Source organism: Meles meles, chromosome 12 (genome assembly GCF_922984935.1).
Source record: "Meles meles chromosome 12, mMelMel3.1 paternal haplotype, whole genome shotgun sequence".
Taxonomy (NCBI): domain Eukaryota; kingdom Metazoa; phylum Chordata; class Mammalia; order Carnivora; family Mustelidae; genus Meles; species Meles meles.
The window spans coordinates 48,514,029-48,540,261 of NC_060077.1; the positions used below are offsets into that span (position 1 = coordinate 48,514,029).

The window sequence follows — 26,233 nt, forward strand, 5'->3', positions numbered from 1 at the left end:
ATACTCCCATATGCACACACACATATCCACAGCCCTAAATATTCCTCCACACTCACACCCCTATCCCTACCCATTATCCCCTCACTATCCCCACCCATTATGAACACCTGCTGGACAGTCTGTGTCATTCATTTCTGAATCACTACTGCCTATGGTGGGACTGTTCATGTAATAGGTGTTCAGTAATGAAACAAAAGAAAAAATGTTGCAAAATGGAAACTATGAACTTAATTAAGAAGGGCTGTAGAGCCAAGCTTTAGTTATTCGGAAGCAAATTTTCATGATTAGCTACAATACACAGGGCACTGCCAAGTCTTATAAGGGTTATAAAAGGTATTCACAGTCTTCCTGGGAGGATAGCACATACATATTTGAAAAAGTAACAGTACAGCATTTGAATCATATGGACAACATATTTTTAAATTTAAAATAACGTTATCATAAAATCAATACATACCTATAAAAATGATGTAATACAGATGAGCAAAGAACCAACGAGACCCACTACACGTCTCTATAACTCAACATACTCGTGCAGGCTCATATAATCCTACTTATAATCGTCTTATTTAGAGAAAACCCCAGTTAAAACTTGTATGTTCCTACTAATCAATCTGTGTGCACAGATGTTTTCTTGAAAACAAGAGTCAATTGTTGTTTCACTCTGTTTCTACTTGCTTTCTCCTCTAGTGGAAGGTTAGAACTATCTTTCCATATCAATAAGTACTCACTGATAACATTGTGTCAGAACCAAGAAGTTCTGGAATCTGCTGCCTGAGATAGTTCTACTGTTTTCCATTCAAAGTGGTGCTAAAAGTAAATAAATCCTTGCAGCTAATTATTCAAATAATTTGTGCACATAAATCCTCAAGGTATAATTAATAGAAGTGGGTCCTTTGGATGGAAGGATAGGTGTATTTTTCAGGCTTTTGGCACATTTTGCCCAATTGCCCTCCAGAAAAGTCATCCTTGTTTTTATTTCTATCAGGAGCAAAAAAAGAGCAAGTGCCCTAGTCTTTGATACCAGAAATGATCAAATTTTAAAATATTTGCCAGTTTTTTGGGGCCAAGTGTATATCATTTTAATTTGAATTTCTTTGTTTAATAATTAGATTGGATTTTTTTCATGTGCTTACTAACCACTTGTAGATTTTGTTTTTTGGATTGCTTTTTGGGTCTTTTACTCTTTTTTTTTTTTTTCTAGTGGAATGTTCTTTTTTTTTTTAATTGGTTTGTACAAATTCTTTGGAAAGAAATGAACCTTTTGTACTACATGTTGCAGATATTCTTCTTAGTTTGTTTTTGTTTGTATGGTTATTTTGGCTTTGTGTTTTATTATATGTATCTATTCTTGTATTCTTCTGGTGGTCAGCCACTGGGGTCATGCTTAGGGAGGTTATAAAAATGTTTATGCCTTCTTTGACTACTTTTTTTTTTTAAAGATTTTATTTATTTATTTGACAGACAGAGATCACAAGTAGGCAGAAAGGCAGGCAGAGAGAGGTGGGGGGTGGGGAGCAGGCTCCGTGCTAATCAGAGAACCTGATATGGGGCTCCATCCCAGGACCCTGAGATCATGAGAGGCTCTAACCCACTGAGCCACCCAGGAACCCCTACTTTTATAGTTTTATTTCTTCCTGTTGGTGAGAATTTGGAAGCTAGACTTTTGGTGGTGTCATGGCGTCTCACATGTCAGGTAGAGAGTTAGGGTCAAACGTGCAGCTACAAGGGTCCAAGTAACTCTGACTACCCCAGGATCCCATCTCTGTGACCCGGGGCCCATGCTGCAGGAAACACACATAGTAATTAGCTGCATCCCAGAGCCACACTCAGTAGGGTGAGATGTTCACACTAGGGGAGGCACAAGGAAAGTAGGCCAGTAAGGGGCCTGGCAGATTCCCATCCCTCGTGCCATACTCACTGTGGGATTTGCGCTCACGGAGTGAATGGGCGTAGCTTTTCCTTCTCTTCCTCTCATGCTATCACACTCCTATTCTCTCCCATACCTCTCTCGCTTTTGTCAAGTATTTGTAGTTGAATTCACTAAAGGTCAATGTGCATTTACAAAATTTCTACGTAAACTTAGACTCATTCTGTACATTTTATTTGGTCTTTGTGCTGTTATCATTTCTGTGTCATTTCCGAAAGTATAAAATGCCTTTTGATATTTGGTTGAGCAAGGCTTCTCACATAACTGTTATTTAAAATGTTTTCCTTAGCCATTCTGGCACCTTATTTTCCTGGATACACTTTAGAAAGAGTTTTACCTAATTTCAATAACCAGAAAATGTATTCAGGGGGATTTCATAGGAGGAAGGCAGGGCCACTCTACACTGGTGTTATCTGAGATCTTTGATGGACAGGGTGGGACCTGGGTAGGTCTAAGGGAGGACAAGAGTCTGGGGGCCTGGAAAGTGGCTCAAGTCAAGGAAATAATGCAAGAAAACCCAAGGGCCTTGAGGATATTTGCCATGGGAGGAAGGTACAAGACTTAGTATGGAGTCCTTGAGCATCAGCTAAGGGGCTGGACACTGTCCTGTGGTAAAAAGAAGCAATTTCAAGTTTCTTCTATTTTCCATTTCCAAGGGGGAACATTGCCCACAATTGCCTCACATCTATTTTTCATTCTTTCTTTCAATGAAAAATGTATGGAGATCCTAGTACATGCCTGGCACTGGGCTAAGCCCTAGGGACACGTTAGCAGCTGGAGAAGAAGCCGTACCCTCAGGGTGTTACTGTCTAGTGGTGGGCAGATATACAAACCAGCTGCTGGAACAGTGACTGAGAACACAACGGGGCTGGGTCCCGCCACTGTGGGAGGGGCCTCCAACCTGCCTCAGCCTCCCGGGTGAGGGACAGAAGGGGCTGCTATGCTGAGGCAGGAAGGATGGTGGGATGGGAAATAGGAAGTTTCTTCAGGCTCTGTGGTTGAAAAGCTGTGAGACTCCCACCTGGGAGAGGCATCCTAGTGTAATCCTCCTCACGGTTCTTCACAAACAATGAAGCGGAAAACAGCAACAGACTGTCTGAGGCATCCATTTGGCAGGCAGCAGATCTGAAAAGAGAAATTCTTAATTAACAGTTCTCACAGATTGTGTTTGTTAACATTTGCTGTCTCAGGAAAGCAAACGAGGGTTTCTGAATTTAAAAAAAAAAAAACTTTTCCACAGGTAAATGCCATATTAATGTCAAATTTTTTCATTTGTTAAACATTTATTGAGGAGCCCCTCTGGGCCAGGCATCATTCCGGCTCCAGTCGTCAGCGACACAGTGATGGCTACAAGGACAAGATAGGGTAAAAGGAAAATATAAGCAGGAGCCGCTGGGCAGGGGGCAGCCAATGTGAGTACTGGGGTAGGAAAGGCTTCCCAGCTTGTACCGCGCTCTGAGGGAGGCTTCTCCCTTGGCTGCTCTGAGCCACAGATGACAAATATGTTCTCTGCTCTTTATTTGTTGTCCCAATGCCATCTATGAAATCAGGATGTTTTACTTCAATCCATTGTGTTTGGACACTACCTTAAAATGAGAATAAGGGAACCAGTTATTTCTGTAATGGCTAATTAACGCTTTTTACCAGAGTAAGGAAGAAGTGGAGTCCAACTTCCTGAATATTTATGTGCCTTTAACATGAAGTATTTTGTAATGATGTATCTTTTACATGGAAAATTTAGATCTAGGTGAGCCATCTAAAAATAATGTATTTAGAACATAGATCTTTGGGCACCTGGGTGGCTCAGTCAGTTAAGCATCTGCCTTCTGCTCAGGTCATGATCCCAGGGTCCTGGGACTGAGCCACGGGTCAGGCTCTCTGCTCTGTGAGGCAAGTCCTCTTCTTCCTCTCCCTCTGCCTCTACCCCCACCCTCAGGCCATCTTCTTGCTCTCACTCCCTCTTTCTCAAATAAATAAAATCTTTAAAAAACACAGATCTTTTGCATAGTATGGTTTATGAAGTAGAATATGAGGCCAGTCACATCAAGCAAAGCTTATGACTTATGCTTAGTGGACTTAGATAAGCCACCTCTGCATAGCTACTTTCTTGATAATTAGGGAGTGCATGGGTTTTCTGCTTCCTGTCTGCTTTCTGAAATGTAATCATTCCAAACGATACCAATTATACATAGATGCATATTTACAGGAATAGGTCATCATGTCTTAAAATGGTAGCTACTTTTTATTGGGTGTCTATTTTGTGCAGGCATTGTATTAGATTCTTCACTACTTTTTTATCTCATATTCATCCATCCAAACAGGTATTGTTAGTGCAATAATTCACTTATTCCTTTTGCATATACTTATATGGCACCTTATGGGCACGGGCCTCTACCCAGGTGCTAGCCATGTACCAGCCAGAGAACCCAGGCCCCTGTGGAGTTCACACTTTCATGACAGGAGTAGATGAGGGAACCAAAGCTTGAAGGGTTAAGATAACAGCCCACAGTTACACAGCACATAGTGGAGGTGGGGATCCAGCCAGACCTTCCCGATTGAAAGCCCATGTCCTTTGCACTGTATCACCAGTATACCCATTGGTGAAGCCTATAAAAATTACCTAACAGTTATTTGATGCAAAGCTTAAATTTAGGGAAGAGAGTCAAATACCACATTCTCTTGATTCTATCAATTCCATTGATGAAAAGACAGCACACACACACATCAAGTTAATGACAGTTTTGTTGGGGAGGGAGATAGAGTGGTGTGAAACTTTGTTAAGAGAAGTGTTTTAGTTTCCAGTCTAATTCCAGAAAATTAACATATGTCTGTTTTGTTTCTTAAGACCTTGTATATTTATGAGAGAGAGAGCAAGAGAGCACAAGCGTGGGGAGGGGCAGAAGGAGAGGGAGAAGCAGACTTCCCACTGAGTGGGGAGCCTGACGCAGGGCTGGATCCCAGGACCCTGAGATCATGACCTGAGCCGAAGGCTGACCCTTAAGGGACTGAGCCAGCCAGCCATCCCTGTTTGTTTTTTTGGTTTTTTTTTTTAACAGAAACTTGGTATTTGGTATCAAGGAAGTATCTTTTAACTTAAATATGGACTTGAGTTCTCATCACTAAATTATGTAGAATAATAAAGGCTCCAAGCCAGGGGTAGGCACTATAACTGCTCTCAGTCATTTAAGCTCATTAAATACAGAACTGCAGCAATTAGTGCAAATATGAATTATGCAGGCTTGAAATAGTCCAATAGGAAATATTAATAAAATATCCATTTTTGAACATATTTTGAAATTATATGAATTTTACTTTAAATTTTTCATTGAGGAAATTAGCCATAAAATAAGCAACATTTCATTGTGTGATATCTTCAGGAACATAACTCTTTTTTTTTTAAAGAATTTTTTTTTTTTTTTAAAGATTTTATTTATTTATTTGACAGAGAGAGAGATCACAAGTAGGCAGAGAGGCAGGCAGAGAGAGAGGAGGAAGCAGGCTCCCTGCGGAGCAGAGAGCCCGATGCGGGGCCCGATCCCAGGACCCTGAGATCATGACCTGAGCCGAAGGCAGCGGCCTAATCCACTGAGCCACCCAGGCGCTTGCATAAAATTCATCCACCCCTGATTTCCATATTGGTCAAACCACTGGATCCTGTATGCATTTTGTTCATCTGCCATTTGATTCTAGGGGTGATTAAGGATTTTGTTGTCCTGATATCAAGGAGGAGGGACCAAGTTCTGGCCATCTTCCATGTTCTCTGTTCTCACTCTCTGTATTGAAACACATTTATTCCTGCAAATCAATGTCTGTCTTCCTGTTATTGGGTTACAGTGTCCCAAACAGGGAATTAGAAGGAGAAAAAAAATTGGGTGGAACAAATGATGAGTTTTTTGAATGTTTCTCCTTTTCTTCTTTATTTTGAGTAGGTGTGCACCAGGATATTTTGGGAATCCCCAGAAGTTTGGAGGTAGCTGCCAACCATGCAATTGTAACAGCAATGGTCATCCGGGCAGTTGTCACCCCCTTACTGGAGGTAAGATGGACTCACACCTTTGTTAACCTGCATTTATCAATCTAGTATAAAGCAGTAGGCAAAGAACCCTGGCAAATATTTTCAGGAACCATAATACACAAGCCCAGTGAACAAATGATCTCCTTCTTTTGACAACCTTGGGAATGAATGCTTAGACAGTATTAACAGTTTGGTAAATAACTTACTTTAAGTCAACTTTTTTAAAAAAGATGACTTGGTTTAAAACTCAACTAATTAGAGCCAAACTAACATCAGCTCATATTTTGGTGATTTTGTTAAGCTCCCCCTTAGCGTTATAAGGTTATCATCACATCAGTTTTCTTCATGTGTGTAACTAAAGAAGTCAACACACTTTTTCTAGGATAGCAATAAATGTCTGGGATGTGGGTGGTATAGCTGGGATGGATTTCACATGCCAAGGAAAAGACAATTACTAGGAGTTAGTATGGGTTCATTAGGAACAACTTGGAAGAGAAGGGGAAATGGTTTTCTTCTTTCTTTGATGGAGAATATTAAGATGATTTACCAAGAAAATATCATGGATATATGTAATGCCAAACCTTAGATAAAATCTGTTATTTTATAATTATGGACAAGATGAAGAACTAAACCCAGATTGTGTGGGTTTAGATCTGGTCAAGTGACTGCTCCAAAGGAATGTAGAATAAATGGATTATTATCCGTCTAGAGTGAGGTATCTGTTGATGTGTGCTGGGGCTTAATCCTTGGCTCCATCTTGTTCAACACTGTTGACCTGAATGGAAATATAAAAGGCATGCCCACCCAGTTATCAGATGACACAAAGTTGGGAGAAATAGAAAATGTCTCCTATGGCACATTTAGAATAACTCAAGGGACTCAACAGCCTGGAACGATGGGCCAAGTCTAATAAGACAACATCATGTTAGGGATAAGTACATGGTCCTGTAGTTGAATGGCATAAAAATAAGTGTGTGACAAGGGAGATGTGGGTTAGTAGCAACAGGTAAAAAAGACTGAGGTCTTAGTCAGCCCCAAGTTCAATATGGCTCAGGAGAGTAAGGTGGCCCTTAGGACACCTCATATAATCTTCAGTGAGTTCCAGAGTCTAAAACCAGGTGGTCTGCCATTCTCTGGTATGCTGTTCATATAAGTCCTCGTGTGAGCCTTACCTCTCTAGAGGATATTAAACAAGCTACAGTGTGTTCAGAAGGAGTGTAAGACTTTGAAAAAACTCAAAGCCATGTCACATGAAGAGCTGACAAACCAGGACTCTGAAAAGAAGGGTTGGAAAGGACGTATTTGAAAGGCTGATGTGTGGGAGAAGGGTTGGTTTTGTTCTATATGGCGTAAGAGGTAGAACCCAAGAAGTGGAAACTAGAGGGAGATCTACTTTAAATCATCCTAAGGAAGATGTGTCAGGGGTTTAAAGATGAAAAGGACTGTTCTGGAAAAAAAAGAGTTTCTACTGTTACTGTAGATATTCAAGGAGAAGCTTCAGCATCGCACACAGCATATTCATGAGATTAATATCTTTTCAACCCTCTTTGTCTCCTACTCTGACAACAACAACAACAGTAACAAAGCAGCCTGATGTGAGGATGGTAATTTGTGTTCCCCAAATGGAGCAAAATGCTCACACGTGAGACTTTCTGTTCCTGTGAGCTTTTTTTTTTTTCCCTGTGAGCCTTATTTCCCCCCTCTTTTTCTTTCTTTCTTTTTCTTTTAAATAATAACCCACAGATTCCTTGGTGGTCAAAATTCAAACTTGTTGAAAAAATTGCCCTGATAAATCAGTCCTCCACACGAGCCAAGTCCTCCCTAGACTATTCGAGATGCTGTGGGAGATTATAAAGAAAATAAAACCATGTTTCCTGGCCCTAAGGCATTTATAGTCTAATTGAGAAAATGAAAGTGCTGTAATGATGCATACACATAAGAATGAGTTTTAAAAAAAGGATGAGTAAGAACAACTTATGATTACATATATAATAAGCTAGAATGTCTACAAATATATAGAAAGGAGACATTGTCTTTGAGTGGTGGGATCAGGGATGATGTCTTTACATTATTCTTCTGATTTTCCCAAATTTTCCACAGTGAACTTACATTATTTATTTTATAACTTAAAGTAAATGTAGTTTAAAATACATATATATACACAGAAAGTGAGGATTATTGTCTGCTGCTGAGAAGATAAAACATGAAAGCCTCCTTGTAGCATGTCTAGGAAAATTTCGAGCTTTAAGATTTCCTGTGGTGAGGTTAGATTATTTTTTTAGAGAGAAGGGAGAGGGCATTTCATTGTAACAATGCATGGTATGGGGAAAAGAGGAGAAATGGAAAGAGTAAAGAATGTCCAGGGATGACCAGTAGGCTTTCCTGACTATAGTTGAGAACCTCAAAAGCTAGCTTATATCTGTGGTAGTTAGCAGTGCGGGTCCACTAACATTATGTGTATCTCTCTCTCTCAACATCTGTCACACTGTTTTGTCATTTATCTGCCTCTCCCATGGGACCAGTGAACTACAGAACAGCATGGATTTTTGTCTTAGTAGCTTTGTATTTCCTGTATGTGGCGCAATGCCATGGCACACCGTGGACACCAAAAGGTGCTTAATTGATGTTCTTTGAATGTTCTTGAATAACACTGGAAGAGATATCAACAATTATATAGGAATCTTTCAAGTGAAGAAAGCCTTAACACTAATGATTAGGGGTTTTAATTAGATAAAAAGGTCATGACCCTTTATAGAGAAGAAACTGAATAGACAGGGAGTTCAGGAAAGTTGTTCCTACAGCAAGACTGGTGGGAGACGGGAAAGCTCCCAGAACAATGGCATGGGTAAAGAAGAGACAAGAGAAGAGTCAGCAATGTTGGATAGTTGGGTGACTAAAATCTTCTCAACTAGCTTTTCTGAAAGCCAAGTTAAAAAAGCAGATGAAGAGAAAGTTTAACAACAGTATTTTCTTTGGTTATCCCTCTTTTCAGACTGCCTAAACCAAGAGCCCAAAGATGGTGATACTGGAGAAGAATGTGATGGTGAGAAAAGAAAGTCCCCCCTCCCCCTTTCTGACTTGTGGGGTTTAGTTAAGATAGGCAAGCCTCGTGCTGGGACATGCAATGGGAAAGCAATGGTGGGAGGAAGTCAGGGGAGGATTTCTTAGGGTCAAGTCCAGCCTCTGTCAACTCATAGCTGTATGACTTCGGGCAAGTGACCTGATTTCTTCAAGTCTCACTTCCATCATTTGTAAAATGGACATAATAACTGTACATACCTCACAGATTCACTGGGAAAATATTGGTAAATCTCTTATCACAATATCTGGTAAATAGCAAGCTCTCGATAAATAAAAACTCCCTTTTATTATTTTTCCAGATACAAAATAATGAACATGTTGCATAGAATCACGATGTTTCCCAGTTTTATTGAGATACAATTGACATGCAACATTGGGTTAAAGTGCGCCACATAATAATTTGGTATCTGTATATGTTGTGAAATGTTATTCACAGGAAGTTTCGTTAATGACCTCACAAAGTTACAAACTTTTTTTCTAGTGAGGGGGACTTTTAAGATAGACAGTCTTGGCAACTTCCAAATATATAATACATTGTTGTTGATGATAGTCTCCGCGTTGTACATTATTACATCCCCATAACTTATTTATCTTATAACTGGAAGTTTGTACCTTTTGACTCCTTTCCCCTGTTTCCCCCACTCTACCACTTCTTTTTAAGATGCTCCCTGTCTAGAGATCTCTCTTTTGCAGAATCTGCATCCCTCCCAAGTAGTCCAGGATTGTGATTTTTGCCTGTGATGTCCTATGTACATATTAACCGGGCTCTATGGCCCTTGTATTCTGTTTATATTCCTGTGGCACATTTGCCTTTGATTGTGGCCCTTACAGACTGTGACAGCTGTGTGATGACACTCTTGAGCGATCTGGCTGCCATGGGCAATGAGCTCCACCTGGTCAAGTCTCAACTGCACGGCCTGAGCACCAGCACCGGGTCTCTGGAGCAGATGAAGCACTTGGAGACTCAGATCAAGGACCTGAGGGTAAATACCAGTAGAATGCCCGGCCCAGAATAGCTCCTCAGTGGGTAGATGCTGCATGCAGGGCTACCCCTCAAGCAGGAGATGGGGAAATTTTTTGGTTAAGGCTCAGAGGGCTTTCCTCCCTCTGATCCAAAAGACGACTAGGTTTTTATGGCAGGAAAGTACTAGTGAACACACAAAACTGACACTTCTAAGTGAACATTCTTTACTGACTGCATGTTTCTGGGCTAATTTTTCTTCTAGAACCCTTAGCTAAGTACCTTGCATTCAGAAGAATCAAAAACAGATTTGCATTACATTGGTATTAATTCTTTAAATGTTTGATGGCATTTTCGAATGAAGCCATGTGGGCCTGAGATATTCTTTGTTGGAAGATTTTTTTTGTTTTGGGTTTTTTTTTTTTCCAATACACCATAAGTTCAATCTTTAAAAACTAGATATGGGATTATTGGGGTTATATATTTCTTCTTGAGTGACATTTGGTAATTTGTGCTTTTCAAATAATTTTTTCATTTCATCTATATTATCAAACGTATTGACATAAAATTGTTCATGCTTTTTCTATTTTATCCTTTTAATATCTGTAAAATCTGTATAAATACCCTCTCATGGATTCCTGATGTTGATAATTTATGTCTTAGCTCATTTTCTTAATTATTCTGGCTTGAGGTTTATTACTTTAATGATCTTCTTATTTCATTGATTTTCTCCATATATATTTTTTTTCCTTCTTGCTTTGGGTTTAATTGGCTATTCGTTTTCTAGTTTCTTTTTTTTTTTTTTAAAGATTTTATTTATTTATTTGACAGACAGAGATCACAAGTAGGCAGAGAGGCAGGCAGAGAGAGAGAGGGGAAAGCAGGCTCCCTGCTGAGCAGAGAGCCCGATGCGGGGCTCGATCCCAGGACCCTGGGATCATGACCTGAGCCGAAGGCAGAGGCATTAACCCACTGAGCCACCCAGGTGCCCCTCGTTTTCTAGTTTCTTAATATGAAAGCTTATCTTACTGATTTAAACCTCTCTTGTTTCTAAGTATTTAATGCTATGAATTTCCCCCAAAGCACTACTTCAGCTGTATTCCACAGATTTTGAAAAACTGTGTTTTCATTTTGTTCAATTCAAAAGATTTTCTTATTTCCTTATGATGTGTCTTTGACCCCTGAATTTTTTGGAAGTGTGTTAATTTCCAAACTGGACATCTTCCAGGTAACTTTTTGTTATCAATTTCTAATTTAATTCTGTTGTGGTCAAAGAACATACTTTAAATATGATACCAGTTTTTAAAAAACATGTTGAGATCTCTTTCATAGCCCAGGATTTGGTTCATCTGGGACTATATTCTATGTGTACTTGAAAAGAAGGTGGCCCAGAGGATATTCAAGAGAAGTAATAAGGCCTCAAGTGTCCCACAGAGTCAGAGTCGGTCTCCCTGGGGAAAACGGAGGGCACTTCTGCCCATGAATGGAGGCTTAAAAAAAAAACCCTGAAACTGCTCAGTATTCAATGTTGAACAATGAGTACAGGAGAAACTAGAAAAGCTATAGACCTGATTCACAAACCAGGGTCCGTACTGGAATGTGACATCCTCAACGTCACCATAGTGTACAAGACCCAAGCTGCCAATGTAAGATCTGGTTCTGGCCTTGGGGATCTAGGGTGGGAGTGGTGAAGACCATAAGGTCATTGGTCAGGACACAGAGAGCAGAGAGAGAAAGGGAGACAATATTTACCTGCAGACATTGGAGTAGACAAATATCAATACAAAAGACATCCAATAGAAACAACCATTAAGAGATGAGTTCCCTCTAGAGAAAATGAAAATCCTAAGACAATTGGAAAATTATTTTGAAGAATTAACAATTCAATCGAAAGAACAAGAAATTAGAAAATTGTTAAAAACACTAGAAACTAAATAAGAGGGGTAGATATGAAAAGATCCAGTTGAAAATCATGGAAATGAAAAAAAAATTACTCATTAAAGTAAAAGAATTCGGTAGAGGAGATAAACCCTAAACTAGACATAGTAAAAAGAGACTTTGGGGAAAGTTTAATAAATACTCTTGAAACGAGGGCTGATTCTAAACCCATCAGTGCTTTTAACTGAGTATACTGTTGACTCTTGAACAGTGTGGGGGTTAGGGGCACCGACCCCCTGCACAGTTGAAAATCTGCATATAACTCTGATTCCTCAAAAACTTAACTACTAGTAGCCTATTGTCGACCAGAAGCCTTACCAACAGCAAAAATCGTTAACGTTTTTTGTGTGGGTATTATATACTGTATTCTCACAACAATACCTAACTTTTTCTAATTTTTTTGTTATTTCTAGGCTACATGGCTCAGCTGCAAGTTTTTTCAAATTGTTACAGATATCCAAAAAATTTTCCAAAATACTTGTTGGAAAAAAGATCCATGTATAAGTGGACATAGGCAGTTCAAACCTATTTTGTTCAAGGGTGAACTTTGTGTAGCAAAAAATCATGCTAGAAAAATGACTCTTTTCCATCCCATCAGGGCAAATTTTAGTTCATGATTAGTTCAGACTTAATGTAGAGAGGAAAAAGCCATTATGTTTGGAGAGAAAAAGAAGCCACTGGAGTCACTTTGATGTCATCAATATAACCAGCACTGCACTTCTTCAATAAAGGGCAGGGACCCAGCAATTTAGTACTGGCCTTAAGATGATAAGTGCTTTATTTAATTCTTACAATGTCCTATGAGGAAAATAGTGTTATCTTCATTTACCAGGCATGTTAAAGCTAAGTAACTTGGTGGTTACTAGCTGGTTCTAGAATTCAAACCAAGGTCAAATCCCAAAGACCACGCTTTACTACCCACTCTACTTATCTAGGTCTTCTACTAACATTCTGTAGGATGATATGCCTCCGCTCTCCCACAGTAGAATTAAAATAGTTCTATTTTAGATCACACATACCCTGGAAATTCACTAGGAATAAGCGTGAGAAGGGGAATGACATTTTTGAAGGTTGATGTTATGCGACACTTCAGAACATCATTTAAACAACCTGGCAGTGTAATATAATTCTCCCTGATTTACCAATGAAGGAGATAAAACTCAGTGAGGCTTATCTACAAAGTGGCAGACCTCGGGTTTGGACCTAAGCTGGAAAGCCTGTGTTCCCCTCAACACTGGCTCTCTCGCATGCAAGTGGAGGCGATAATGTTGCTTTTTCCTGTACATTTCTTCAAGGCATTAACAAGTTTTTTCCCAAAAAAATGAAAACGATCACCAGTCTAGATATTATGTGCAGAAGTGTCACCCTCTAAAAGTAATGAGGCGGTTTGGTACCCAAAATGACTGGATTCTGCTCCTTAAGCAATCAGTGGTCGGCTCCACAGCTGTGGCACGGATAAGTCACCCAACTTCTTTGGGCTTCCATTTTCTCATTTGTAATATGAGAGCATTCATTTAAATGAGCTCTCAATTCCCTTCCCACCATCAGATTCTTTGACTCTAATGGGTCCTTCACTAAAGTAGCCTTAGGCACGCTTTTAGTATTATAATGTTAAATATAGGTTAAGGGGCGCCTGGGTGGCTCAGTGGGTTAAAGCCTCCACCTTCAGGGCGGGTCATGGTCTCTGGGTCCTGGGACCGGCCCCCTTCAGGCTCTCTGCTCTGAAGGGGATCTTCCTCCCCCCCACCCCCACCCCCCGCCCTACTTGTGATTTCTGTCTGTCAAATAAATAAATAAAATCTTTAAATAAATAAATAAATAAATAAAATAAGTTAAAAGCAACACAATGTATTATAGTCTGAAAAGTAGTACACCAGGTGGGTGGTACCACTCTCATTTCTTTAAGGTTAGGTCACTAACTCTCTTATCTCTTCATGCTTTTAAGTTTATTTTAGAGCCTTGTCACAACATCATAAAGTAGATTCTTGGGGCATCTGGTTGGCTCAGTCAGTTGGGCATCTGACTCTTGATTTTGGCTCAGGTCATATCTCAGGGTCGTGAGATGGAGCCCCCTGTCGGGCTCCATGCTTAGCACTGAGTCTGCTTAAGATTCTCTCTCTCCCTCTCCCTCTGCCCCTCCCCATACTCTCTTATCTCTAAATACATACATACATGCATAAAATATATTTTTTAAAGATTTTATTTATTTATTTGACAGACAAAGATCACAAGCAGGCAGAGAGGCAGGCAGAGAGAGAGGAGGAAGCAGGCTCCCTGCTGAGCAGAGAGCCCGATGCGGGGCTTGATCCCAGGAACCTGGGATCATGACCTGAGCCAAAGGCAGAGGCTTTAACCCACTGAGCCACCCAGGCGCCACCATGCATAAAATATTTAAAAGAGAGAGCGAGTAGAGTCTTCAAGTAGCCGATTTCAAAGAATCCAACCTTTTCCAGTGGCCCCGCATTGGGCTTGCTAAATGAATCTTTCTGTGTCATTACCAGGATTACCAAGTTGATAGGGCTTACTCCAAAATTCTGCTCTAATGTGAGATTAACTTTGCATGTTACTTTCAGAATCAGCTATACACCTACCGGTCTGCCATTTCAAATCACGGATTAAAAATGGATGGTCTAGAAAAGGAACTGGGTAGTTTGAATCATGAATTTGAAACTTTGCAAGAAAAGGTAACATGTTACGTCAATAACGTTAACTTTTTATTGTTGTTGTCCCCAAAATATTGATAGCTCTCCCCCCAAAAAATGGTGTGTTGCTAATCAATTTATTTTCATATAGGTTCAAGTAAATTCCAGAAAAGCACAAGCATTACATAACAATGTCGATCGGACCATCCAAAGTGCAAAAGAGCTGGACACAAAGATTAAAAATGTCATCCAGAATGTGCACAGTAAGGAGTTACTCAATCCATTTAAATATTTTTTTTATTACATAGCCTCTTCTGTGCCCTGAAAGAATTTCTCCTAAAGAGTTCAACATTATGGAAGGGATCCTATAGTGACACTAAAAAACTAATAGAAACCCTCCATAAAAATCTCTGCGCTTTTTTCTTTGTTTGTGTTTTAGTAGTCGACCGGAGTCCAGAATTCCCAGTTTAATAAACTACTCGATGTTTTCTAGTTCTTGTGAAGCAGATCTCTGGGACAAATGGGGAAGGCAACAACCTGCCTCCGGGGGATTTTTCCAGAGAGTGGGCTGAAGCAGAGCACATGATGAGAGAGCTACGGAACCGCGACTTTGGAAAGCAACTGACAAAAGCAGAAGCTGAAAAAAGAGAGGCTCAGCTCTGTAAGGACCTTCCCAGATCCTTGCATGCAGTCCATTCTGGTGGGCTTGAAATACAGTGTGCAAAGTACAACAAAGTCGGGTCCCTGGGTACAGGTGGAGAGACTTGTCATTTCACTGCACAGGGTTTTTTTTTTTTAAGATTTATTTATTTATTTCAGACAGGTGGGGGAAGGGCAGAGAGAGAGGGAGAAAATCTCCAGCAGAGTCTGTGCTGAGCCAAAATCAAGAGTTGGACGTTCAGCGGTCTGAGCCTCCCAGGCACGCCAACATACACGACTTTTAGAGCAGCGTGTGAACCTGGGTAGCCTTTCTGAGCTACCAAGAGGTGGTAGGAACATAACATCTTACCGTCATGCAAAAAAAAAAAAAAAAAAGAGAGAGATTCTTCTCCTAAGATATTAGCTACTGAGACCTCCTTTTCCTTCTTAACAACATTATTCTTCTTCATTCAACTCCACCCAACTTTTTTTTTAATGGTCACCTCACCACCATCGGGGTTGGGAATCGCAAATTGATACTAGCATTACTATTGCAGAAACCAAAACCTGGGTGTAGATATTGAATGTATCTAAAGGTTCTGGTGAGGAACAATGCCTCATTAGTTCAAAACTGAGAAATAGAAGTCTGGTGCATAGTTTTTCAAAGAGTTATCTTTCTTCTCTAATAAAATGGTACGTCAGTGGCTAATATACAGATGGTAACAGTTTTCTTTTACCATTTGTGGTGTTCAGATTTAATAGTAGTGTTTGCTTTTGACTGAAGGGACAGTGTTAGTTTGCAGTTAGTAGTCATTCGTAGTAGTAGTAGTAGTAGTGTTAGTTGGTAGTGTTAGTAGTACTGTTTGGAGTATGCACTTTACCCTCTGCAGGTCTTGTTCAAGTGCCAAGACTGACTGGCCGTGAAACTTGGGATCAGTCCCCAAGTTTCCTTTGTCCTTTTCCATATCTGTCCTTTTCCATATCTGAAACATGAGACTGATATTACTGTTTTCATGTGGGTTATAGATGCACACATAGCCATGCACACAGCAGGTGCTGCATAAATGTTAGTTTCCTTTCCTGGTCCCTTGCAAGTTCAAGGAAAACCAGGAAATGAGTGGAAACTCGGTTCTTTTTCTGTAGTCTTTATAGTTTAGCTTCAAGGTACTCATGTCTCAGGTGAAAAACAAAATGTGATGTATTCCAGTGCTGACTCGGATTAAGAGCTGGCTGGAACAGCACCAAGGTGAGAACAGCGCCCTTGTTAAGAGTCTACGGGATTCTTTTCATGACTATGAAGCCAAACTCAGCGACCTTCGTGCCATGCTACAGAAGGCAGCTGCCCAAGCAAAGCAGGCCACTGGCCTCAACCGAGAAAACGAGAAAGCTTTGGAATCCATCAAGGTGGGTCCACAGTCAGCATCTGCATGCTTTCATTAATGACGAGGCTGAGGAAGCAGGTATCTTTAACAAAGTGGCCTGGCCGGGCACCTGTCAGCACATCTAGTCTGTATGCGTCCATCTATATAGCAGATGCTCATCAAACAGGAATCAGGAATTAAATGCAAAACCAAAGTCATTCCTACTCCTCAGTCACCAGAAAAGATTGTGAACTCAAACCACAGAGAAAGCGGAGCAAATGGCTTTACCCCTGCCCCAGACTGACGGAGTACTGGAGGAATAATGTTGCCAAGTAGATGAGAAATGAAACCAATATTGCTATAATTAAATCCAAGTATATAATATATGTTTTAAATAAGCGATTTTTTGTGTCAGCTGGGTAAACCTCATTATCATAATCACTGGCAAAGGCATTTTAAGCCATTATCTGCATTATAGGAAATAGATTAAAATATAGGCCTCATGCAGGAGCTGCAGAGACAGGGTTTGGAGGGCAAGATTTCATAGTACTTGTGTTTTTTCAGTGGTGCACATTGTATGCTGAGACAGCAACACGAGCTTGTGGCCTTATAAAATGACAGTAAGATCAGAGGGAAGTAACACTGAGCCCCAACAAGAAGAATTTGTTAAAGGAAAATAAATAATATCTTAGTAGATGACAATATGCTTAACTCCCGAAAACTCTTTAGACAGTGACTTTGCTATTGGAAGTCACTGATGACGCCAGTGTCACGGATGATGATGGAGCATGATCCAATTTTGTCTTGGAGCTTTGGTGGCTCCTTGCCTGGCCTCCCCAGGTCCTGTGTGCTCTCCTGTTGAGGACTTTGAAGCACGTGTGTGTCCTCATGGGACCTGGCACATAGAGGATGGTGATGGTTGGTGCTGATTTGTTTAGTGAAAATCCCTTGTTCTGCTTCACAAAGCAGAGCTAACTCACCTCATTGGCCCAGTCACTGATGGGATAGAAAGCTTCTTTCCCAGTGCTAACTGTTGTTTTCCTGGCATAGAGTTTGAGGAAACCATGACAACACACCCACACAGCAAAGTGAACTGATTTCCCCTCACTCTGTAGTTGACTAGATGATCTTTAAGTTCAAGAGAAGCTCTGAAATTACTTCCCTGCTGCAGTCCCAATGACTATGCCTCTGCCTTCTGATAACATATCATGTTGTTCAAGCAGATATTCTTTTTTTCTCTCCAGACACAAGTCCAAGAAATGAATTCCCTGCGGAGTGATTTGTCCAAGTACCTAGCCACGGCGGACTCTTCCTTACTGCAGACCAAAGTGCTCTTGCAGCAGATGGGGGAAAGCCAGGAGGTAGAGACAAACTGGTTCTCCAGAAAACTGAAAAAACATTCAGATCGTATACGAGGAATCTAGAATATGGGCTAACCTGTGTTTTTTCTGCAATCTATGTCATTTAGATGGAAGGAAATAAGCCAAAATGTTTACTGTGCTGCCCCTTTGGGGTGCTAGGGTGCCAGTGATGGGTCTTCCCTGTGTCTTGTCCTATCACCTAATTAGCCCACAGCAAGCAAAGGTTGCTTTTGTGAAAACGAAACAAAATTAGAATGCTGTTTTTAAAATATCAAGCCTACTTTTATTATTAGCGGGGCCCATCTAGGACTGATCAAAGGTTGACCCCCATTAGCAGCCCAATGGGTATTTGGAAAATATCTTTTATAACCGCTACTTTTAAATCAGAAAAAGAAAGGGTTTGGTTCAGTACAACTTTACCCTAATGATAACAGTGTGCTTTTATAAAACTTATCAAAGTGGGTATCCACCATAAGAAAAAAGTTCCAAAGTTGGGAAAAGTTGGAAATCTATCAGTACCACTGCGGAAGTAATGCATCCCGGGAGCCTGAAGTTTATGAGAGTTTAAGAAAATGGAATATACATTGTTTGCTTCAGTTGACACTGTCTCTGTTTACCTGGACACATAGGAATATGAAAAGTCAGCTGCCACTATAAAGGAAGAAAGACACAGGCTAAGTGACAAAGTGAGAGAACTTTCCCGGTCGGCCAGCAAAGCGTCCCTGGTGGTAGAGGCAGAAGCGCATGCGCAGTCTTTGCAGGAGCTGGCGAAGCAGCTGGAGGAGTGAGTGAGCTCCGAGGTCTAACTGAACGGGGAGTTGGAGCCTAGTGTGCAAGCCTGCCGGACAACTGGTCTCCAGAACAGGGTGGAGGGTGGGGCCCAGGACCCAGGACCCAATCCCACCTGCAACAGGGGTTTGACTCCCAGATGTGTGCACTGGCCACTCTGGTCTTCCATTTGCCTAATGAATCAGGGAAGCTGGGGAAAGGGGCGAGTGGAGAGGGCCTCAGCTGCAAGCAGTGGGGACTGCTGGAGCCCTTCGCCTGCACTGTCTTCCAGGATCAAAAGGAACACCAGCGGGAATGAGCTGGTGCGCTGTGCAGTGGACGCCGCCACCGCCTATGAGAACATTCTCAACGCCATCAAAGCGGCTGAGGACGCCGCCAATAAGGCCACCAGCGCGTCCGAGTCTGCACTCCAGGTGGGCACCTGCTCTGGGACCCTTTCTTTTTGTATGCACCGAGAAATATAAACAAGCATTATTGTAAATCAGAATTCGTTGTGTAGAACAGATGTGAACTTGCTCTAGATGTGGGCCATTTCTGTATTTCACTTGACGGTCTTGATCTGTGCTGCACAGCTGAGAAAACCATTTATAAAACCAAATGGAAATTACACCGATTGTCAGTGTTGAACCAAGATGAGTGATATATCCTGCCCCTTTCTAGGAACGATTTAGGCTGTGATTAAGTACTGACATTTCCCAAGGAAGAGAGAGATTTTATGTACAGTATGGTGATCATTTATTTCCCGTTATTTGTCTTCACACCTAGGCATGTCTTAGCATCCTATGGGACCTTCTCTGCACCAGATAATATTCCTATACCTAAAAATAAAGAACAGAATATTAGACATCAGAGAATTAGGAGACAGGCCTCCTTGGAAGGTTAAAGACGTTTCTCTCCCAAATATTGAACACCCAAAAGCAATTCAGTCCTGTCTCAGTTATTGAAGAGGCTATTGTGCGGACAGGGAGAAAAATGAAACAGGTGTTATGTAATTTGTCAGTCTGTCACCAGGGAGAGGTCTGCTTTGCTAAGCCTTGAGTTCTCTATCTCCCTACAGCCCTAACTGTATCTTTTAAGAAACAGTTTTTTTTTTTAAACTTCCTTCACACCTTTGAACCTCATGCTTTAAACACTGAAGTAAGACTTTTCAGAGTAGGATGAAAATCTCCCTCTGCATTTCCTACCGTGTGCCACATGCTGGAGGCTGATGAATGCTTTGCTTTCAGACAGTGATAAAGGAAGATCTTCCAGGAAAAGCAAAAACCCTGAGTTCTGACAGTGATAAACTCTTGAAGGAAGCCAAGATAACACAGAAGCAGCTGCAGCAAGGTATTAGGGTTGGTGGGTAGGGGGTGGCTGGGCTAGCCAAGGGCTTGAGAATGACCTATAAGACCAGGAGAAGTAGCAAATTCTAGAAGCAAATGCTCTCCTGGAATCTCAGTGTCAATGTAGATGATACCTTGTAAATCCAAGGTCTGTTTTATAGATTTGATGTTTTTACCCAACATTCTCACATGTACTAAGTTAACTAGAACCTCATGAGTATATATAAATTTTAAAGGTGGCAGGTCTCTTTGGACCAGGACTTGAGGGCCTATTTCATTTAATCCAGAGGTGACCGTGACATTGGAGATGTACACAACGTGCAGGCTGGTTTCTCATTGAAGGCCCAGATAATAATTCCAGGTCCCTGGGGCTTCAAAGTTTCTTAAGTCCTAGAGTCTTAGTAGGTAAAAGTACCAAAATTACTACCCCTGTGAAGCATGAGAATTTTTGAATCATAAATTTTATCTTTGAAAAGTTCCCATTTGCTTAATTTTTTTTTTTATGAAACAATTAAACCATCTCAATCTTACCAGATTCCAGTGTTCTGAAAATGCTCTCTTGATTTTTCTCTGGTCTCTCTTGTTCCTTCATGGCCAAGAAGTCATCTTAGTCAGTTTAGTGATTAGATGCCTTCTGACAGTAAATAAATGTATTTATCTTTTTTTTATTAAAAAAAAACCCCAATACATGAAAAATTACATCAAAAAATATGTAGTGACATAGAATGATTTGCTTAGCACATTGCAGGAATTAAGATTTCCTGGTATAACATCTCTTCCCTTTATGAAATCCGAGCTAAGAGGTGAGGTTTGGTTTTAAATAGGATTAGGATACTAAGACATCGGTATTTTTTCTTTTGTTTTGTACCAGCTCGATTGCTTCTTTTTACCTTTTGATCCCCTGCACCCATTTTTCCCAACCCCACCGCTAGGTACAGACAGCCCCTAATATGTTCCCTGTATCTGTGAGCTTGTTGTTTTTGTTTTGAGCGTGTTTCTAGAGTCCACATACAAGAGAGATTGTGTGGTATTTGTCTACATTGTTATTTAAATCAGTCCTAGAATCACAATTTAAACCATATGTCATCACTTGGTTCTTCAAGCATTCACTGGTCATTTCCCATGACCCCAGATGGCAATATTATCAGCTAGAAATGTCTGTGAACTCCTTCCCTTTCACTAAATGGCTTTAAATGTGTCAGTCCGGAAACAAACAAAGCCTGCTTTGTGTGTCTATTTGCTTGGATAAGGCTCTCTCAATGGCACTTCTTTATTATATTCTGACGGAAGAGGCATCCTTTCTGCATTATTCATTCATTCATTCATTCAATAAGTATGCCCTAATATCAAGCTCAGACTGGTGCCAGACAATGCACTGTGACACAGCAGTGAATAGGACAGTCACCTCTTTTTCCTACACTAAGCAGAGACATTTGCCCCGAGCAGAGGGGAAGTTAGACTTCCCTTAAAAGATTAAGCCTCTCCACTTCTTCTGAGGAGCCTGATACCACAGGCTTGGGAATGACTCCTGGCCTCTGTAATCAGAGTCCCCTGGAGCTGTGGGTCTAGGCATCTATAGTGGGTATCTCTGAGATGCACACCTGCTCACTGCTCTGCCACTGCTGGCTACTTCAGGCGCCACCAATACCAATGGAAGATCAAAAACCATATGTAATTGCCTCCTGATGCTTTGTTTGATTGTAGAAATCAGCCCTGCTCTCAACAACCTACAACAGACTCTGAAAGTTTTAACAGTTCAGAAAGGGTTGATTGACACCAATATTACCGCCATCCGTGACGACCTTCGTGGGATACAGAGAGGTCAGTATCTCCCTACCCCCCGCCCCTACCCTGTCCTTGGCTTCTTTTTTTCGACCATTTCAGATCCTTAAACCTCCCTCTGTGTGTGCATTAGATGACGTCAGTGGTATGATCAGTAGTGCAAAGAGCATGGTCAGAAATGCCAACGACATCACAAATGAGGTGCTAGATGGGCTCGGCCCCATTCAGGCAGATGTGACAAGAATTAAGGATACGTATGGGAGCACGCAGCGTGAAGACTTCAACAAGGCTCTCACCGATGCAGATAACTCAGGTATCAGGCGTCCTTTGGCCAGGACATCTTACCCATTTTGTGCATTGATATGTGCTTTGGTTGATTTATTTAAATTCTTCCCTGGTAAAGCCCAAAATTAGAAATTAAAAATAAAATATTAGAAAGTGGGGCACCTGGGTGGCTCAGTGGGTCGAGCCTCTTGCCTTTGGCTCAGGTCACGGTCTCAGGGTCCTGGTATTGAGCCCCATGTCGGGCTCTCTGCTTGGCGAGGAGTCCACTTCCCCTTCTCTCTCTCTGCCTGCCTCTCTGCTTGTGATCTCTGTCAAATAAATAAATAAAATCTTTTAAAAAATATTAGAAAGTAGTTTCACATAATACATTCAAAAATATGGGTATTCTATTAATTAGATTAGGTAAGATATTTTTAATCCATTAACATTGTTATTGATTTTCCTTTTATAGAGTAGAGATACAGATCCCTTAATCATGAGGTATTAAGTTATAATTGATATTAAGGATCAAAAAACAGAGATTTATTTTCTTCTGTAGTAGTCAAGAAAGATGATTTGATAACTAGATTGTAGGTATAAATCCATGATGTATTTAGGGAAGGTATTACCTGACTCCGAGTCATCCTATCCAATATTTGGGGACCAAACGTAACACTTGACAAATATTGTCAATGAGAAAATCTGTATTTAACCTTTTCTCAACTCACAATTTATAAATTTGTGTTGTCGTCTCACCAACAGTAAAGAAATTAACCAATAAACTGCCTGATCTTTTGAGCAAGATTGAAAGTATCAACGAACAGCTGTTGCCACTAGGCAACATCTCTGATAATGTGGACCGTATCCGGGAGCTAATTCAGCAGGCCAGAGATGCTGCAAATAAGGTAGGTGTGTCCCCACATCACCAGGCACTAAGGCTTCATCTTTGAGAAGTTACCACTTTCACCAAGAAAGAGAAGACATTTGTTTACACATGAACTGATTGTCTTTCTTGTTCTAATTCTTTGGTTGTTTGGAATGTGAAAGTTGACTTTCTCCTGTCAACCTTCAAAAGCACACATTACCTTCATGCCCTAAATGATCTGGTATGTCAGGGACCTGAAGCAGTTTCTTCCCCACTGAGTTTATGCAGGCGGGATGAAGGGTTCTCCAGACCCCATTAGTGAAGTGTTATTGCAAGTTCAAGTAAGGCTTCTATCATCAGAATGTGCTGATGTGATATTGCACAGATCCTACTTTCTTATTATAACTTGAAAGTTGTAGAATCCGCCTTTACTGAGGACAAAGGATTATAGTAGGTTTTCTTCACTGGAACACAAATTCATCAGCCTTTCTCGTTTAAACCTGACAGTATTTACCTGAATTACTGACACTTCTCTCTCAAGAATTTGTTTTGTCCTAAATCAATATTAATGAAACAGCTTACATTTTTCATCCACCCCCTTGTGAGATATTTGGAGACAGAGGGTCGAGAAACCAAGTCAGAGTATCACAGCCCTAAGGACACTGTGGTTGATTCCAAGACTCACTATTACTTCTTTTGAGTCCTAACGTCTGGGAAAAGAGAAGAACTCCCAACGTAAAGCCTTTAGCAGGGGGGTTCCTGGGTAGCTCAGTAGGTTAAGTGTCTGCCTTCCGCTCAGGTCATGATCCCAGAGTCCTGGGATGGAGCCCCACATCAGGCTCTGCACTCCTCAGGGATCCTGCTTCTCCCTGTCCCTCTGCCTGCCACTCCTCCTGCTTGTGCTCTCCCTCTCTCTGTCAAATAAATGAATAAAATCTTTTTTTTTAAAGATTTTATTTATTTAACAGACAGAGATCACAAGTAGGCAGAGAGGCAGGCAGAGAGAGAGACAGGAAGCAGGTTCCCTGCCTAGCAGAGAGCCTGATGCGGAGCTCAATCCCAGGACACTGGGATCATGACCTGAGCCAAAGGCAGAGGCTTTAACCCACTGAGCCACCCAGGTGCCCCTAAATGAATAAAATCTTAAAAAACAAAACAAAACAAAAACCTCTTATTTTTGTAGAAAAACAAAGAGCATAAGGAACAGTTGGAAGACACTACTTTCTCACACTTCATGCTTTATAAAACCAAATGAGAAATAGTATGTTTCTAGCTTTTGCCCTTCTATGTTCATTTTGTACAACAAATTTGTACAACAAAATTGAAGCGTATAATAATACTGTGGTTAAGAGCTTGTTAACCAAACCAGAGTGCCTTGGTTTTGATCCTAGCTCTGTCACTTATGAGCTGTTGGACCTTGGGCCAGCCACTTCACCACTCTGTGCCTCATTTATTTCATCTGTAGAGGAGGGTACATAATAAGACGGCCCCCATGAGTTTTGTTTTTTTTTTAAGAGTTTATTTATTTATTTGACAGACAGAAGTCACAAGTAGGCAGAGCACCAGGCAGAGAGAAGGGGAGAAGCAGGCTCCCCACTGAGCGGAGAGCCCCATGCGGGGCTTGATCCCAGGTCCCTGGAATCATGACCTGAGCTGAAGGCAGAGGCTTCAAACCACTGAGCCACCCAGGCGCGCCCCCCCATGAGATTTTTAAGATTAAACTATGTAATGTAAAATAGGTCCTGGCTAATAGTACCATGTAAGTGGAAAATAATAAAAGACAACTTAAAAATAAGCCAGCACTTTTCAGCACTTGGGTTTTGTGGCACTCTCCTGGGTACCCAGGAAAGAGACATTAGGAAGCCATAGTCCTGGCCTCAGGTTACTCACCAGCTGCTAAGTGCTGCAGCTGGTATGCAGACTAAGAAGCTGGATAAAGCTGTGTTGAGCAGGTCTTGACAACACTCTTTTCTACCTGGAGAGTCTCAGAATGATACTAAGGGACATGTAGAAGAATGTTCAATGTGACACAACTTGTCATCACAAAAAATAATTGGAAAAAAAGCCAAATGTTCATCAATAGGAGATGGCTAAAACTGTGGTAGATGTTTACAAATGTATACAATGTATACAATGTGATCAATGTATGCATACCACAATAAATGTAAATGAGCTAGAGCCAATAGGTGTGTCAACATAGATAAATCTACAAACAGAGGGAGGCCAAGAAAGCAAGTTGTAGATGAGTGTGTAGAGACGCCATTTATATTAAAATATTTAAAACATGAGAAATAAGACTAATTACAGTTTATAGATAGATGCATTTTGGTAAAAATAGTGCAACATGTGTGGACTATGCATAGGAATCTACATTAAGGTTGTGAAGGCCTCTGAGATGGGAGAGGGGAATGGGGACAAGCTGAGAGATGCAAGGAGCTTCAATTATACCACTTATGTTTAACTTATGAAGAATGTAATGAATATATAGATATATTTTACATCATTTTATGTATACATGAAATGGTTTCTTAATTAAAAAAATTTAAAAGACTGAGACTTTTCCAGGTGACAAAGGGCATGCCAGGAAAGAGTCAGGATGTGGCTGGGTAGACTGGAGGGCAGAGGGGAGGAGACATAGAGGCATAAAATGAGCCTGTAAAGTGGGTGAGGGGTGCTCAGTCCAAGCACACTTGAGAAATGACAGCCCACACTACTGCTAAGTATGTTATTCCAACATAATACCTTGCATAAACCAGGTTTTCCATAAATACTTAAATGCTTGGTAGATAAGATATAGTTGGTGTAGGTATCATTCCAGGAGTCTTATTCTTTAGATTATTAAGGAATATTTATTTTCTGTGTTTGAATGCCATCTACCCAAGCTGGTCCACAGACCAGCACTCATCAGAGAAATTTTGTTATTGGTTCATTATATATAAATATAAAGCTGAAGGTATTATATCTAAAAACTTTTAATAATTTGAATTGCCTCAAAATTCAAGCTTGGGATAGTAGGTGTGTATTTTGCATACCTTCTTTATTTCATTTCTCTAATAATCTCATTTTTAATATATTTACAAATGTATTGGTCCAGGGCAGATTAGAGAGGGGGGAAAAAAATGATCCTTCACCAACTGAGTTTGAGAAGCACTGTTTTAGAGAGCCCTGATGCATTCATTTTTAAGGAGCGAATGCCTATAATAAATGCAACCATAACATGTAATATATTAATGGGGAATGATTCCTTAAAGAATTTATTTTAAAAATATTTTTGATGTGT

At 40.7% G+C, this 26,233-nt stretch overlaps 1 protein-coding gene across 3 annotated transcripts in view; it reads left to right on the forward strand.

The window, feature by feature from the left end:
* LAMA3 (laminin subunit alpha 3) overlaps nucleotides 1–26,233 on the forward strand; it is a 268,973-nt gene that overhangs the window by 202,725 nt on the left and 40,015 nt on the right. For all 3 annotated transcript variants that reach the window (XM_046025313.1, XM_046025314.1, XM_046025315.1), the window contains 14 exons: nucleotides 5,860–5,966; nucleotides 8,938–8,988; nucleotides 9,858–10,009; nucleotides 14,499–14,609; nucleotides 14,719–14,830; nucleotides 15,061–15,228; nucleotides 16,414–16,610; nucleotides 17,812–17,928; nucleotides 18,558–18,712; nucleotides 18,989–19,130; nucleotides 19,944–20,046; nucleotides 21,747–21,863; nucleotides 21,958–22,137; nucleotides 22,851–22,993. In XM_046025313.1, coding sequence (XP_045881269.1) covers nucleotides 5,860–5,966; nucleotides 8,938–8,988; nucleotides 9,858–10,009; nucleotides 14,499–14,609; nucleotides 14,719–14,830; nucleotides 15,061–15,228; nucleotides 16,414–16,610; nucleotides 17,812–17,928; nucleotides 18,558–18,712; nucleotides 18,989–19,130; nucleotides 19,944–20,046; nucleotides 21,747–21,863; nucleotides 21,958–22,137; nucleotides 22,851–22,993 — 1,855 coding nt within the window. The remainder of the gene's footprint in view (nucleotides 1–5,859; nucleotides 5,967–8,937; nucleotides 8,989–9,857; nucleotides 10,010–14,498; nucleotides 14,610–14,718; nucleotides 14,831–15,060; nucleotides 15,229–16,413; nucleotides 16,611–17,811; nucleotides 17,929–18,557; nucleotides 18,713–18,988; nucleotides 19,131–19,943; nucleotides 20,047–21,746; nucleotides 21,864–21,957; nucleotides 22,138–22,850; nucleotides 22,994–26,233) is intronic.